Source organism: Metopolophium dirhodum, chromosome 4 (assembly GCF_019925205.1).
Source record: "Metopolophium dirhodum isolate CAU chromosome 4, ASM1992520v1, whole genome shotgun sequence".
Taxonomy (NCBI): Eukaryota; Metazoa; Arthropoda; class Insecta; order Hemiptera; family Aphididae; genus Metopolophium; species Metopolophium dirhodum.
The window spans coordinates 38,602,322-38,619,144 of NC_083563.1; the positions used below are offsets into that span (position 1 = coordinate 38,602,322).

Genomic DNA, 16,823 nt, shown 5'->3' on the forward strand with positions numbered 1-16,823 from the left:
CAAGCCAGAAGAAGATACCAAAAGGCTCTTAAACGAAGAGGCCCCGACGAATCTCACGAGGAGCAGCGTTTAGCCAGGGAGACCTCTAAGGCTCTCAGACTAGAAATCAGGCGCAGTCAGGAGAAATGCTGGGGCGATCTATGCAAGCAGGTGGACTCTGACCCATGGGGCCTGCCATATAAAATAGTGGCTAAAAAGTTAATAGGTAGGCGACAAATACCGGGCATGAAGATTCCGGGTCGTCTGGATGCGATCGCCAAACACCTGTTTCCGAATTCGCCAACGCCGGTTTACCCTTTGATCGACTCACAGTCTGAAACTGCATGTCTTTTCACGCTGGATGAATTGAGGGAAGTAGTATATATTTGTATGTTCACAGCCAGCTTTTCCACGGTAAAAATTTTTTTTCAAGGGGGAATGTCTCCCTTGGAGCACTCAGATTTACCGTGTAACACAAAACAGAGATTTTCTACCAAATTTTGTCTTCGTGTAGCAAATTTTTTAGCAAATCTTAAAACTAAAATAATTATTTCAAGTAAAGAACACAAATTATTAAATAATAGTTTTTATTGTTAAAAATTAATTCTTAATTATATTTACACAAGTTTCCTTACTTCTCTAGTAAAAGGTACATATTCTACAATACGATCATGAATTAATAAACAGTATGCAGTTACACCTGCAAGCGATTCTGAAGCTTCAATTTCCAATTGAACATCCACTGCCGAGGCAGTAGCTGAATCGTTCTGTTTCGAAGTATCGATGACTATAATTGGAGCGTTTGTCAGAAAAGTAGAAGGACTCAATATCGGGTTACGAATACTTTTTTCATAGTACGATTCTTGAAACGATGTATACATATTATATAATAAAGTGAAATTATTTTTAGTAAAATCTAAATTCAAATTATTGTATGGATAAGCTATCGAGTTCAGAAATACTTTAACGTTTGTTAAATTACAATGGTCAAATATACTACAATCTTTCGATAACATATTTTTGCGTCCTTTTTGCAATCCAATTATGATAAATCGTGGTTTTTCTAATTTTGAAGCAGTTTTCAAATTCCATACAACTTTTTTAGCGGTTCCGAGTTCAGGATATTCAAAAGTCTCAAAAGATCTAAAAGGAATAAACAAACTTTTTTCTTTTTCTATAAGTTTCAATAATTTTAACCTTTCTTCATCGTCAACAGTTATATGTGGAACCATCCAGGCTATTTTATTTAAAACGACTTTACCTTCAGAAGCAGTTACACCAGTTTTTAAACTTAAAGCATTTAAATCGCTATGACTTCGAGTTAATATTAATTCCAATCTAGAATTCACTAATATTCTTTTATAATCTTCAAACAAACCTAACCAATATTTCAATGGAATGCAAGCACTAAATTCGCCTTTATCATTTTCTGATTGCGTTGCGTTTTTAAAATTCCAGCCAGCATTTTCATAGCAATTGTAGTTGTCTGGCGTACCGGATAAGTAACCTTTCAACGAGCTAGTGATTCCAAGAACACGCGTGCTATCTACTTCTATCCCATTGATTTCCAACCGTATTTGCTCAAAAAGGTAAGAGTAACCGTTATTAGTTAGTTTCACTTTGGTAGCATCAGTAATTATTCCTTCCAAAAAAATAAAGCTTTCGTGTAGATATGGATAGACATCCGTTTGCTGGATCGATATACGTATTTCATCATTATTATTAAATGATGTTGTATACGGTGCGTATGAATGATATTCAATTTTTGTAATTTTAGAATCCGTTTCGTACTGTGAAGTTATATCCAAAATATCACTTTCAGGCATTCTGCTTTAATTGATAACCCAAAGCTTGTAAAATTTTTTTATTCTTCACCGTCAATTTTTTTATTTGATTTGATGTTGCTGGTAGCACTTTAGTCTTATGACTAGTTGTACTGATCCGAAGTAGTGGGTTTATATTGAATTTTAAACCCATCTCAAGATCCGTAACGTTTAATATGTAACACAATTGTCAATGCCTCACCAAAATTATCAATCGGATTATGATCTTGATCAACTAACTGAACGGTTATCGAATCAATATTTGTTTTATTCAATTTGTAATATATTAAATTTGGTGGTGACTGAATTACTTTCAACCCTGTCCTTTCACTTGGGAAAAACTCATAAATCGAATGACTCTGAAGATGGTTGTTGAATGATCCTTGAGCTATATTACACATTACTTTTATAGAATTAATTGTGTTTAAATTTACAGCTTTTTCCGATCGAAGAATTTCATTGTGTGGCTTATATACTCGTTTTTCAAAACCGAATACAGGTGCTATACTATACGGATGCTCAAAGTGTAGTATCCCATTACATTTTATATACGATCTGAAATCGTTAGGATCAACTGTAATGTCGAATGTTAAATTGGTTAAGTTTTTACTATTATAGTCATCTATTTGCTTCTTAACTCGTTGCTTAATATCTTCAATTTCATAACAACCCTCTTCCAATGTAATAAAACATATCATAGGATCATTATTGTTTTCATTCTCAGCTACTTGTATAGAAAATTTATTATTATTATCATTAATATTTGGAAACGAATTAAATGACTGTAAACATAACAAAGCTATTTCTGAGTCCTCGTAAAGGTTTATAGACGGAAAATAATTTACAGATAATATGGTAGCATTCCCAGTTAAACTTAAAGTAACTGACTCATACATTACAAAATCTAAGATATAAATTTAATGATGAGATCCGTGACGTTTAATATGCAGAACAACTGTTAACGTTTCGTTAAAATTGTCAATTGGATTATTGTTTTGGTCAACTAACTGAACAGTAATTGAATTAATATCTGTTTTGTTTAATCTGTAATATATAAGGTTTACCGGAGATTGAACAACCTTTGTTCCTCTTCTCCCACTTGGGAAAAACTCATATATCGAATGGCTTTGAAGTTGGTTGTTGAATGACCCATGTGCTATATTACACATTACTTTTATAGAATTAATTGTGTTTAAATTTGCAGCTTTATCCGATCGATGTTCTTCATGAAACGGTCCACAAACTTTCTTTCTATACCCAAAAACAGATGCTATACTATACGGATGCTCAAAGTTTAGTATTCCATTACATTTTATATACGTTCTAAAATCGACAGGATCAATACGTACACTGAATGTCAGCTTTGTTCCGTAGACTTTATTAACTTGAGATAACTCTTCTACCATATATTTGTTAATATCTTCTATGTCACGGCATTCGACTGGTACAAAAAATTGAATTTTTGCTATTCTATCTGGAGGAATTGATTTTATTCTCAGCCGGTTATTAGTTGGATTTATAATATTTGGAAATGAATTGCACGTTTGCAAAGATAACAAAGCTATTTCTGAATCCTCGTAAACGTTTAGAGATGGAAAATAATTTACCGACAATACAGTTGAATTTCCAGTTAGATTTAATGTAATAGATTCATGCATTGCAAGAATTCAAGACATAAATGACCACAGTTAAATGTATTGAAGTCTTGATAGTTGGAATAGTTGTATACTATTTTGAACTGTCTGAAATAATGTTGTAATTCAATTGGTGGTGGTAAATCACCAAAGCTATCAAAATATACAACTTTGTCCTTATTTTTATAAAACGCTACCCAATAGCTTCCGTCGCCTGAAGATGTATCCAAGTTTAATATACCACATTCAATCGTATGTGGTTTTTTAGGTAAGTTATCACGTGAAAAGACACCACGGAAATGATTGATTTTCAACTTTCCGATGTATTTTATAATATCTTGAGACGAAAGCGGTCTATCAGGTAGCGTGATCATCAGTTTTTTTTCCTTAACCTATTCTTGTTTGATTTCAAACCACTGCCTTTTTTTCTTTTTGAATTTTGAACCGCATTATACACACTAGCACCTCCAGACATCAAACTACCAAGTGCTGACAATCCTGCAAATATAGGTATTAAGGGAATTGCACCTCCTGATTGTCTCGGTACTAAAATCAACCTTTTACCACCATTCTTTTTTTTTGAGATTCTTTTTTTTTTCGCTGCTAGTATACAATTTGTTTTTATAGCACGTTTCCGTTTGCAACCCATACCTATTTTTCTTTTAGCTTTCATTGCGTTTGTTACTGCGTACGCAACTAATTTCTCTTTTCTAGGTGTATCTTTTGCTTTAAATCTCTCCCAAGCACGATTTTCTAGCACTTTATCAGCTTTATGTCTATCGTCTAAATTTTTACTCGTTGCATACACAATATCGTGATCACGACAAGCAGCATCCAATGGGTTTATTCCTTTATCACCACGATCTAGTCTCTTTTTTAATTTTGTACCAGGGCCGCAATACTGATAGCCTGAAACATGGGCTTCGAACGGGAGACTATTTATAAGAGAGTTTACTAATCCTTTTCCAGTCTTGTCTGACTTATACTTGCGAGTTGAACACGCCATCTATAACTGGCTATAAATTTAAAAAATCTAGAGTATTTATATGAAAATAATATGAATTTGATTGAGCAGAAAGATAAATTAGATGTTATAAATGTAGATGTTCAGGTAATAAAAAAAACCATCAAGACATGGTTCGTTATTACCCGATACTATACGTGCTATACTAGTTGGCCCCAGTGGTTCAGGAAAAACAAATATAATGTATAATCTGATCACACATGCAAACGGGTTAAGATTTGAAAATATTTATTTATACTCAAAAACCTCTAATCAGGAAAAATATGTTTTATTGAAAAAAATAATAGATGATATAAAGGGTGCTAATTTTTTCATATTTACAAGCGCTGATAAGGTTATAAAACCAAACTTAACCAAAAAAAATTCCATCATCATTTTTGACGATGTGATATGTGGTCCACAGTCCGTAATTAGAGAATACTTTAGTATGGGTAGACATTCGGGTGCTAGCTCTGTATTTTATTTAGCACAGACATATTCTAAAATAACCAAACAGCTAGTAAGAGATAACGCAAACTTCTTAATAATACTGAAACAAGATGATACAAATTTACGACATATATTCAACGATCATTCATCTGCAGATATGGATTTCTCAGAATTTCGCAAAATTTCTCATTTATGTTGGAATCATAGTGATTATGGGTTTATGGTCATCGATAAAACTCGGGAAATGAATGAAGGAAGGTATAGATGTGGTTTTCATACGTTCATTAAAATAAGATAATTTTATATGCTTATACTCATATATAAATATACCGTCACAAAGTAATTATCTGCATAGTGTTATCGGTAGTCACACGATACAGGTATATTACATTTATTATTTACAATGAACAAAGAAAAAGTCTTGTTGGAAAATTTAATAACATCAAAAAAAAATATTAAACGAAAAATAATGGAAATGAAACGCGGTGTTATAGATTCTGAAAACTATTTCCGTGAAGCATTTAAGCCAATAATTGAACCATTGAGTACACATACAAAACAAAATGAAATATGGAACACACAGTCAACTGAGCTAGAAAATAAATCAGAAACCTCATGTACTAGTGAAGATGATGATGATAACGAATTAAATTCACCATTTGAAAATTTTTTAAATAACCGTCCTAAATCAACACGTTATGATAAATCCTATGGTTTGCATTATGATAAAGATAGTGATTCGTATAAAATAGGAAAACACTCTGCAACTTTTAGTCACGGTAAATTATTGCTGCTTAATAAATATTATAAATTTACACCAGGACTATGGTCTTTATTATGTGAGAAGGAACCAAAAAAAACAACTATAGAAGATATAGAATCTTATTACAATATTTTGAAAACTTCTGGAGTCCATTTAAAAGCAGATGGAAAACCTAGAACCTCGAGGTACCATAAATGGATGACTGTTGTAAAACCGTTGTATGATCGAATGAAAATGGAGGAAAAACAGTTTAACGAAGAGATAGCTAAAATTAATGAGAATACAACTCCTCGAATTAGCTTAAAATCATTTAACAATACTTTACCTTCTACTCCTTTTGGGTTATTTAACGCTAAACGTAGAAAAATAACACAAGAAATTGAACCATTTGATTTTAATCAATCAGCAAGCAGTTTTTCACCTGCAGATCACATGTCTACAGATATGATTAATTTTACTTCATCACCTGATCCTAAGACAGGCAGAGGTTTATATAAAGATGTATTACCTCAAACACAATTAGTTTATTATGACGATCCGAATGAGCTAGTAACTAGATTAAATCTTCTGACATCATCACAAAGTGTTGGTAATACTGGTGTCAATAATGAAATTATATCTATTTTAGAAGAACTGCGTGAGAGAAATATTATAGTATAATGTCAACCTTAGAGAGTATAGCTAATGAGCTACATCGACCAGCGAGAAAAATATTTCCTAGACGTAGTGTGGTAACACGGTTTATTGACGACCTCTGGCAAGCTGATTTAATGGATATGCAATCTCATTCTAAAAAAAATTATGGTTTTAAATTCATATTAATTGTTATAGACACATATAGCAAATATGTATTTGTGGAACCGCTGAAAAATAAATCAGGTAAAGAATGTACAAAAGGAATGTTTAATATATTGAAAAAAGCTAAACCAAAATTTTTACAGACAGATAATGGTACAGAATTTTACAATGTCCAATTCCAAGATTTAATGAAAAAATATAAAATTAAGCATTACAGTTCATACAGTGTTATCAAATGTTCAATCGCGGAACGTGTGATTCGAACTCTTAAAAATAATATATATAGACATTTTACTGCAACAGGCACATGGAATTGGCACAATACAATATCAAAAATTATACATAACTATAATAACACAAAACACAGAACAATCAAATGTACACCTAGTGAAGCTCGAATGGGTACAAACAGAATTAAATTTAACACATATATAAATTCTGAAACATTGTATAAACCAAAATTTAAAGTTAACGATAAAGTACGAATATCTAAGTATAAACATATATTTACTAAAGGATATACACCAAATTGGACAACGGAAATATTTACAGTTTCAAAAGTTTTACAGACAAATCCAGTAACTTATCAACTAAAGGATGAATCAGGCAGTATAATTTTAGGTGGTTTTTATGAACAGGAAATTAAATTAACTGATTTTCCAAACACCTTTCTCATTGAACGTATTGTAAAAAAAGTTGGGAATAAAATGTTTGTTAAATGGTTAGGTTTTGATTCAAGTCAAAATTCATGGATAACATCATCAGATATTTTAAAATAATGTTTTTTTATGTATTATATTTATTTATTTATTTATTTATTTATTTTTTTTAATAAAATAAAATATCAGTTTTTTTTATTAAGTCGAATTAATTATTTCACATGATCTCCTGATCCTCATTAGTCTGTTTTGAAAACTATATATAAATATATACAATCGATAAAAACAAAAAGCGTCATCTAGTGGTAAATAAATCAATGAAAATAATAATATTGCTGTATTTTGTTCCGCTAGATAACGCTTTTAAACTGAGTCATTAAGTTTATAGTGACCATAAGCTAAAGTATTTATCCCGTCATCCATTATATAACGTTTATCATCGTTTGCACTTAGAACGAGTTTGTTCATTGTTTTCGAATGAACAACATGTTTATTTGATTGGATAAAATTCATTTTTCTATGAGTTTGTTCATCCTTGAGAGTTTTATGGTTTATAAAAGCGTTTAGTATATTCATATAATTGTTAAATTGCATGTGATTTTTAATTATATATTTCTTTACGCCTTTTGCTTTTTTTTTCTCAGCACCATCTATAGTTTTATAAGCATATAATTTCGGTCTTAATGAAACGAATTCTTTAATTATAATTCCTTTCATTTCATCTTTAAAGAACCCTGGTTGATTTTTATGAATTTCACTAAAACAACAATGGTCTTTAGGATAATTAGATGTGTCAAAATATGGTAATAAACTATTTTTTAAATCGTCAAAAAAATTTGTTGTTTGGATAGCATATATCAGGGAATCAGTATCCGAATATAAAGAACTAATTTTAGTACCATACCTTTTCTTCATTACATTATAATGGAAGTCATACATAAATGTTTTCGAAACGTCTAAAATTGCAAATCCTACATAAATTGCCTTGTCGAATTTAATTGTTTCCTTATGCTGATGAATGGCCATGAGATTCTTAGAATATATAGTTCTGTCTTTAAAACTAGTTTTCGCCATTAATTTCCTTGCTTTTTGTTCTGAAGAAACCAGTTTTATAGAAGTTCTTGCTCGAACATTCTCCATACATTTACCAAAAACGCTATTAATTAGCAACTTCCAGAAATCCTTCTCAAACTCGTTTTTAGCTTGTACTCTCATAGATGTACATAATTTTATGTATGATGCCATCCATTTACTTTGGGAAAAACGGATAGCTCGATGAATTTTTACTACTTTAAGACCGTGAGAAATTGCTTGTTTTAAATTTTTGTAATGTACAATATAGTTTTTTTTCGGTGATAAAGTAGTTAACAATTTCTCAACTTTCGAATTTGGTGGACATTCGTTAAACGGTAAAAATGGGAAATCATTATGATATTTATGTAGATGTTTAGGATACTCAATATCAACTTCTAATATATATCCGACTTCTGAATCATCAGCGATTTTAGTTACATCTATGTTGAGATCGTCAACCCATTCAAAATCTTTAAAAGGTAATTCTGTTAACATAGACTTCCCATACAAATTCACACAATCGAGATATGTAATCCATGTGATCGGTTCATTTGCATTATAGTCCAATCCTTCGATATTTGGTATGTTTGCCTTAACATATCTTTTGGTTGATTGGCATATCCCGCCTCTAATCGATTTTTCGAAGAAAAGCAACATGTTATACTCCTTTAACCTTGATAATTTGACCTTGGTATACTTCAGCATACAGTCAAAAGCAAACCCGGGAGCAGTCATATAATGAGCAGGATCTAGTTCGAGCGTAGATAAACATAAGTCTCTAAAATTTTCGAACACATCGGCTAGTATGCTAACATCAGTTTTTAAATAAAGATCGCTATATTCACCTAAAGTCTTTATATCAAATGTATGCCATACATTTTTAGCATGTATATAATCTTCATCACTAATTTTCTCGTCTGTTAAAGAGTTATAAAATTCTAGCTTTGATGGTAGAAAAGTATCATCTAATTTACTCCAATTATCGACATATTCATAAGGGAAGACTCCTTTTCGTGTAACTAAATCTAGTGCTTCCGCAGAAAATATTTTAAGAGTTTCTCTAAATCTCGACTTATCTTCAGATAAATTTTCCGCAAGTTTACTTAATGACTCGCTCATAAAACGGAATGTATCAACAAATTTTATACTAAATTTAGGTGCGATTTCCTTGCTGAAGGATATATATTTTTCTGATGAATTAGGAATAACGTGAATATTTTGATCATCGCAACCGAGCTCTCGAATTATGAAATGGCTATCGTACGATAAATTATGAAAGAAAATTGGAATGAATGATGGATTAGTTATTTGAAAATTACATTCGAGACAAAGACATTGTCTATATTTACCAGTAAAATGACAGTGATCTCGAACTTTAATTAAATTATTTTTTTTAAAATGTTTTGAACATTTTTCACATCTTTTAATTCTTTGAAAACGTTTTTCTTCTTTTTCAGTTAATTTACCCATTGGTGTAGCAGTTTCGTAAATTGTTTTGATATTATTTCCGATATCAATCATATTTTCCATAAATTTTTTTGCTGCATTTTCACCTCTATAAATAACCACCTTTCTAGGAATCTTCAACTGTTTTACTAACTCTTTTGGTATAATATCATAGTCGACTTTTACATAAAACCCATAACTCATAATTTCATGTAAATGTGTAATATATGTTTTTTTTTTTTTACAACTCTGAATGAATTCATCAGGTTTTTTAGGAGTTAAAATACATTCGAAGTCTGCATAAATAACAATTGGTATCCTTTGAGTTTTTTTATAACTTTTAAAATAAATAAAATCATCATCTCCCTCTTCAAACATTATAGGTTTCCCTAATTGGTTCTTTCTACAATTATGTTGATGTTCAATCAATCCTTTCATACCCCAAAGTTTGCTTTTACACGGTTTGTTCCCAAAAGTAGTAAAACATCTTTTACATATAATTAGCTTAGTACAATTTTTAGTTTTCTGACTTCTAACGAATCTTGAAAAATTTTTTATATAACAGTAATGTGATGTTTCATCATTATTGAACAGAAAAAGATCGAAATGTTTTTTTCTTTCAGTATTACAAATATACAAAGGAAAAATATGTTTTTTATCATTTAAACTATAAATATTAATTGATACATCGTTTGTACGTTCAAATTTTTTCATCTGACTGATTGGTGTTGGAAAATCAATACATTTAAAATCTAAACCACTTTTTGTTTCTAACATTTTAAAATATTTCTTATTCAAATAAGTTTTATTCGATCGATTATCAAACTTAGATAGTATTGAATATTTAAAACATTTAGCATCGTTATTTTTTACATTTATAATTGCTCTTTTATCTTTTATATATTCAGGTAGATCTAGATACGTTCCTCCTCTGAGAGGATTCACTGTATTAATTCTCAATTGTAATACATCTATAGTTTTAAGGGACCACCCAGATCCTTTCGCTAAAAACTGGTCTTGTTCAGATAATAATTTATTGAACATTCCATTTAGTAATTTATTGAAATTGGATGAATTACATGCAAGTGTATTAGAAGTTTTGAAAGCTATGTCCCGAACTTCTTGAGTGAGTATTCTTTCGTATACGCTATCCACATGTAAATTAAATTTTATAGATGATTGTAAACATGATTCTTTTAACTTTAAAATTAATTTATCTCTAACATAGTTAAAAAAAAGCGTGTAATCTATAAAATTTAAAGTATTCTTAATCAAAAATGTTTTTGAACATTTCTTAAATCTCTCGATTTCAAATAAACCTTCGTCAGAAGATGACATCCGCTCGTGTTTTGTAACCGTTTTTCTTTTCATTATGAAACTGAAAAAATAGATTAAATAAAAAAAAACATAGGTGAAAGCAATCATAATATTGTAAATTTATTATAACATCAACTTCTTTTTTTTTAATTCTTATGCAAGCAATTCAGAATATTGTTTTCAAAATATAATAAAAGTATTAATTCTAAATTATTACAAAGAAAAAAAGAATTGGTTAATATAATAAGAAATTACTCAGATTCTAATTCTCTTAACCGATTGTTTAGTTCTGTTAACCGGCACTGAAGATCTGCTTTACATTCACTTGAATATTTTTCGAAACTATTATGTTCATTTATCAATTTATTTTTAAAAACTGTTTTTTTCTTAATACAATCATTAATTTTTGTAAATACTTTTTGAAATGCTTTCCGTTTCTCGATACAATAGCGTTTATTGTCACGCACCTGCTGTTCTACTTCTAGAATTCTGCTTTTAACTACGTTTATTTCTGAGTTCATGATTCTGAAAATTACATAGAATTTCAAAACTAACTGTTAATTGATACGTTTTTTTTAAATCTAAACCACTTTTCCTAACATTTTTATTGCATTAGTTTTATTTGAACGATTATCAAACTTATCCAGAATTGATGATATAAAACATTTATTATTCTTCAACAGATATTATATACACAGGGATGATATATTTTATAATTTATGACAATATCATTCGATATATTTTTATAATATAAAATAATAAATAATAACAAAATAATTTATTTGTAAAAACAAATTTTATTTTTTGGAAAAACTGAATATTATCAATATTTGTCTAATTGTTCATACAACTCACTAAGACCTTTCTGTATATTTTTTTCACAAAGAAACGCTATATAATTTGAATTTTTATAATTATTTATCATCGTTTGTTTTTCTTCTTCTAATATTGCTCGTGTCGTTTTCAATCTCGCTTTCAGAATCTTTATATTTATTTCTCTCAAGTTTTTTCTGAAAGTGACTTTAATTTCATCCATGCCGAGGTTGTTTTCGTCACGTTGTTGTAATATGGAGTTGATTTTTTCTAAGATAAGTGACGACTCCATTTTTTTTTTTTGTTTTTTTGTTTTTTTTTATTCTAGAAAAATTGAATAGAAATAAAATAATGTACAATAATAATAATAATTTATTATTTTATTTTATATTTAACTCTTTTATATAAGAAAAAATTGTGTTAATCATAATTTACTAACATGTTTAACACTTAAAAGCTATGGTTCTCCTTGGGAAAATAATAATATTTCTGTTTTTACAACATATTTCCAAGTAAGGACTACTCTTTCTGCTAATTTCCCTACGACTCCGCCTCTACTTCTTAATTTGTTGACCACTAGACCAATTCCAGTGGCTTCTAAAAGTTCTATAGTCATCGGTAGTTTCGAAAGTTTGTATACACATTCATATATTTGTTCGTTGTCACAGGCCTCATCAGCTCTTACGATTTTTCTGGCGTAATGATTAATCACTCTGACTGACCTATATATATATATATATATATTTATATAAATGTTTCTTTATTAGGTTAGTTCACATATAAATGCTTATATTATTTTATGAAACCAAGTATAATATAAGCATTTATATCAAAATAAAAATTAACTATGATGGTAGATCGTGTATAAATTATAGTTTTCAATGATTATATTTAGTTTGCAGAAACTAACGAATAATTTAATAATAACGTAAATGAAAAAAACAATACTATATTATAAACTATAAAAAAGAAAATTACATTGAATACCTATATACATAAATATAAACTTATAATATTATTACTAATTATTCATAACAAATTTAAAAAAAAAAATTTTAACCTGATCTAAATCTTTCGCGCTTAGATTCTGCTGTTGTAATAAAATCTAACCTTTTACCGAAACAGTGTTCTCGCTTACGAAAATTTGTAACATATAAATCACTATATTTTTTACATATATCCATTTTTTCTTCTCTTAATAAAACTAATTTTGCGTTTAAATCTTTTATATAAGAAAAATTTGGGTTAGAGTTTGTTCTACTTAAATAAATAATGAATTTCAGGTTTTTAATTTTTTTTTTGAGATCTTTATATTCATATCTTTCTTTAATCTTATTTTCATCAATCATCTTCGTTAAGGTTACAATTTGTTGTCCATAATATTGAATTTGTTCATTACAAAAATCATATGAATACCAAAAATTCATTATCTGTAATTTTTGACTAAATACATTAGTATAAAATATAAAATATTATATAAATCTAATTATTTAAAGCGATTATTTATAAAACAACGAATGTACGTATATACGTATATATAATAATAACTAATTATATTATTCAAAGCTAAATAAAAAACCTTTAAAAATTAGACAATATAGCATTTATATCATAAAAAATAAAATTTTAGTTGCTAGTGAAGCTACGTCATACGATAATAGAAAAAAACGTGATAGTTTATATGTTAGTTAATAGTAGATAGGGCGATTGTAACTATCGTAGAGTTCGTACGGTAACATTACGTTGTCACGAAAGCAACTACGTGTTTACTATCAACGTGCGACAGCAGCTTTCGAATAATCTTAACGTAAAAGCAATAAAAAAAACATTATAGAAAAAATAATTTAAATTTATATATGTGTATAATATACGTTTTAGGATATATTTTATACAGTCATTAAACATTATTGAATATTTTAATATAATAAAAAAAATTTTTTATATTAAAACATTTTACGTAAGATAATATTACACGTGTAATACAACAATCACGTTATCTATAAAAAATATTTATAATCAGCTATAGTATTTAAACATTGATAAAAACAAGGTATCGTGCAACAACTACTAGATAACGGTATCTATAGTTATTATCATGAAAGAGATTGACTATTAAAGATTTTTGAGGTTAGGTAATAATTATCAATATTATTGATGAATGATAAGCCCGATGTTCTATCTTATCTATGTAAATCTATGATAGTATGGTACATCAGTCATCTTCTATACTGTGTACGTGGTGTAATTCATTTTAGTATTATTACTCTATGGTGTAATTATAACGTATTATTGTTACTTGATCATAACTTAACAAAAAAAAAAGAAAACAGCTTATATTATAGTAGTGACTAAAAGTGAGAGTTGAGAAACCGTCTTTCAACTACTTCTATTTTAATGTTTTTATTTTAAATAATCTATGAAAAAAAATCTTTAAGTCTAAACACTCAATACCCATAGTAATATTATAAAACTGTATTATCATTACAACAATAAATTGTTATTATTCTATTTTATTTTTTAAAAAAAAAGAAGTATGATGTTAAATTAAATAATAACAATAAAAAAAAAAATAGTACTTACATAGCTTGTAGAGTTTGAGGTACTTTTTCTAAGTATGATGGCTGGTCTATTTGTTAGAGTTGTTTTGACAATCTTTTGACTGCCCGTTGAAGATGTTTGGTAAACTGCTGGCTGGCTGTTGTTTTGGCGAAGAAGACTGTTCTGCTGCTGGCTGCTCTTGGAACTGCTGTTGCTTGAACTGATGACGATAAGCTAAGAAATTCTGGGTTTTATACCCGAAAATAACCCTCTCTTCTCTCATTAGAATTTTTTGTGATGGATTTAAACATTTCAACTTATTTTACATCCTGTTTTAATATTATAATGGCATTGACATTAAGTAAATGTGAAAACATTTGACTGAGCAGGTTATATTAGCAGCAATTTAGATTCATATAATATAATTGGTTTTTGAGAATGAATGTATACATTCTAAGCATTGACATTTAGTAAATGTGAAAACATTTGGCTGGACAGGTTATGTTAGCAACAATTAAAATTCATATAATGTAATTGGTTTTTGAGAATGAATGTATACATTCTAATTTATTTTAAATCCTGTTTGTAATAATTTAAATTCATGTAATGTAATTTGCTGTTGTATATGAACATGTTTCAGCACCCATCTAAGGTAAGGTTATTGTAGAAATTTATTCAAGGAGGGTATTGACCATGGTAAAAGGTGAATGTCATAAACATTTGGCTGGGATAGGTTATGTTAGCGTCAATTTAAAGTCATGTAATGTGATTTTGCTGTTGTACCTGTATGTTCATGTTTTAGCAGGTTTCTATAATGTAAGGCTATGACCATTTGTATACTTAATTATTGAAGTAGTGGTAAAAATCTGTGTATAAAAGACAGAGGGAATTCTCTAATATTCACCAGTCTTCAAGATTTCATCCCAGGACAAGAAGCTCAGTTCAACAGAAATACTACCAAAATAAAATGTCGTACCGTACAATTGCTTCAACTGATTCAGAGGTTAGTAACTACTTAGTAAATATCTTATAACCATAGAAAATTGGAGGCCGGTCGTAACACCACTCAACGCTATGGTTATAATTCTTAAAATAATATTAAATGACTGATTATAACATAGTATATTGGAAGTGCGTCGTAACATTACTCAACGCTTTGGGTATAATTCTTGGGACATAGAAAAAATATATAATGGAAAAAAAACAGTAAAAAATAATATACTATGTTTTATGTTTCACAGAATGAACATTTTAGCGAATCAATTGATATAAGACCGTCTTTTTCAAAAACAAAACCTGGATTAAAACGTTCTGCAGAAAAAACAAGTGTTAAAAAACCTATGAAAAAGAAGCAGAATAAAATGGTAATAAAAATAATATTTTTTCCTAATGATAGCATAAATAATTTATTTTTTTTATAGAATGCATCATACAGAGATAATATCAGCGAACGCTTGAGATCAGAAGATTTTGATGTTGAAGTATTTAATTCGCTAACATTCAGACAAGGAGATGGCGTTGTGACAATAAAGACGCCTTTTGAAGAAAAAGGAAAGGATCTTTGGGTGCTAAGTCATTATAAGGTTACTAACATCGAGAATGTACCAGTAAAGGACAGGTAAATACATTGGTTTAAATTTAATAACTATTGCTGAATCTGTTTTTTCTTTTTACTGATTTTATTTACTTCTTTTGTTTTTAAATAAAATAATTTGTTGTAATAGATGGAAGTTCAGTGAAGCTACTGTTAGATTGTACACGACCGACGAATCAAAAGATCAAACACTTCATACTGGTCTTAATGAGACAATGCAAATTATATTTGATAAATTACTAACCGATCCAAAGCGTCAAACTATTAAAAGCAAGACGGTTGTTTGATTATTATACGGAAAAATGAGTTTCATTTAATAAAACAAAATATTATTATACATGTATGTTTTTATTTGTTCAATACTCAAAGGTCTTGGAAAACATAAACCTATAAACTATATAGTATGTCTGAGAAAAAAATTTCTAATTGAAACATTGCTATCAATTCTGTACTATCAAAATTTAATCTACTTATTTACTGAAAACATAAAATTTGAAACTAAAACGCATTAAAACTATTCTTTATGATTAAAGGTGACATATAATTTAAGAAAAAAAAGCAAGTTTATTATTGAATAAAAAAGTTTTTATTTTTTAAATAAATAATTATTAAACATATTTATATATTTTATATTATTAGATCTTGTAAAATCATATCGGACAATGTGTTAAAATGAAATTGTAATATTTCATATAAAAATGATGTGTCATCGTTCTGTAAATGATTATAATAATTAAAATCATAGTTTTGAATATATTGGTTGGTAAATTCGTTCCTTTGGCAAGTGGATGGCAGACCACGGACATCATTTTTAATTAGGTCATATGCAGTGTTGAAAGTAATTTGATAATTTGCTAAACGTTTTTGCTTGTCTACCACATACAAATCAATCAAATTCTGTAATTGACGAAGCCCGTACAAATCTACGTGTG

At 28.8% G+C, this 16,823-nt stretch overlaps 2 protein-coding genes across 4 annotated transcripts; one reads left to right on the plus strand and one right to left on the minus strand.

Moving 5' to 3' along the window:
• Positions 1-6,618: 6,618 nt before the first annotated feature.
• LOC132942340 (uncharacterized) lies at positions 6,619-14,473 on the minus strand. Of its 3 annotated transcripts, XR_009664279.1 has the most exons (3): positions 14,340-14,424; positions 12,199-12,481; positions 11,094-12,083 (listed from the first exon to the last, which is right to left on the minus strand). XR_009664279.1 is itself a non-coding variant. In XM_061010651.1 (2 exons), the coding sequence occupies exon 2, from the start codon at positions 10,998-11,000 to the stop codon at positions 7,473-7,475; it is 3,528 nt and encodes a 1,175-aa protein (XP_060866634.1). In that variant the 5' UTR covers positions 11,001-11,007; positions 14,340-14,473; the 3' UTR covers positions 6,619-7,472. The 3 variants fall into 3 exon arrangements, 1 of the variants encoding a protein (XP_060866634.1); XM_061010651.1 differs by lacking the exons at positions 11,094-12,083; positions 12,199-12,481 and adding an exon at positions 6,619-11,007 and having other exon boundaries at positions 14,340-14,473; XR_009664278.1 differs by having other exon boundaries at positions 11,036-12,481.
• LOC132942342 (uncharacterized) lies at positions 13,956-16,228 on the plus strand. Its single transcript, XM_061010653.1, has 4 exons — positions 13,956-15,300; positions 15,539-15,661; positions 15,719-15,915; positions 16,022-16,228. The coding sequence occupies exons 1-4, from the start codon at positions 15,265-15,267 to the stop codon at positions 16,176-16,178; spliced, it is 513 nt and encodes a 170-aa protein (XP_060866636.1). The 5' UTR covers positions 13,956-15,264; the 3' UTR covers positions 16,179-16,228.
• Positions 16,229-16,823: the final 595 nt, after the last annotated feature.

What these genes read in the sequence shown, in the direction of transcription:
- LOC132942342 (XM_061010653.1), top strand. Translation starts at nt 15,265, where the DNA reads ATGTCGTACCGTACAATTGCTTCAACTGATTCAGAG. An exon ending in AAAAGAAGCAGAATAAAATG is followed by an intron (nt 15,662 to 15,718) that starts GTAATAAAAATA and finishes TTTTTTTTATAG; the next exon opens with AATGCATCATACAGAGATAA. An exon ending in AATGTACCAGTAAAGGACAG is followed by an intron (nt 15,916 to 16,021) that starts GTAAATACATTG and finishes TTGTTGTAATAG; the next exon opens with ATGGAAGTTCAGTGAAGCTA.
- LOC132942340 (XM_061010651.1), bottom strand. Translation starts at nt 11,000, where the DNA reads ATGAAAAGAAAAACGGTTACAAAACACGAGCGGATGTCATCTTCTGAC.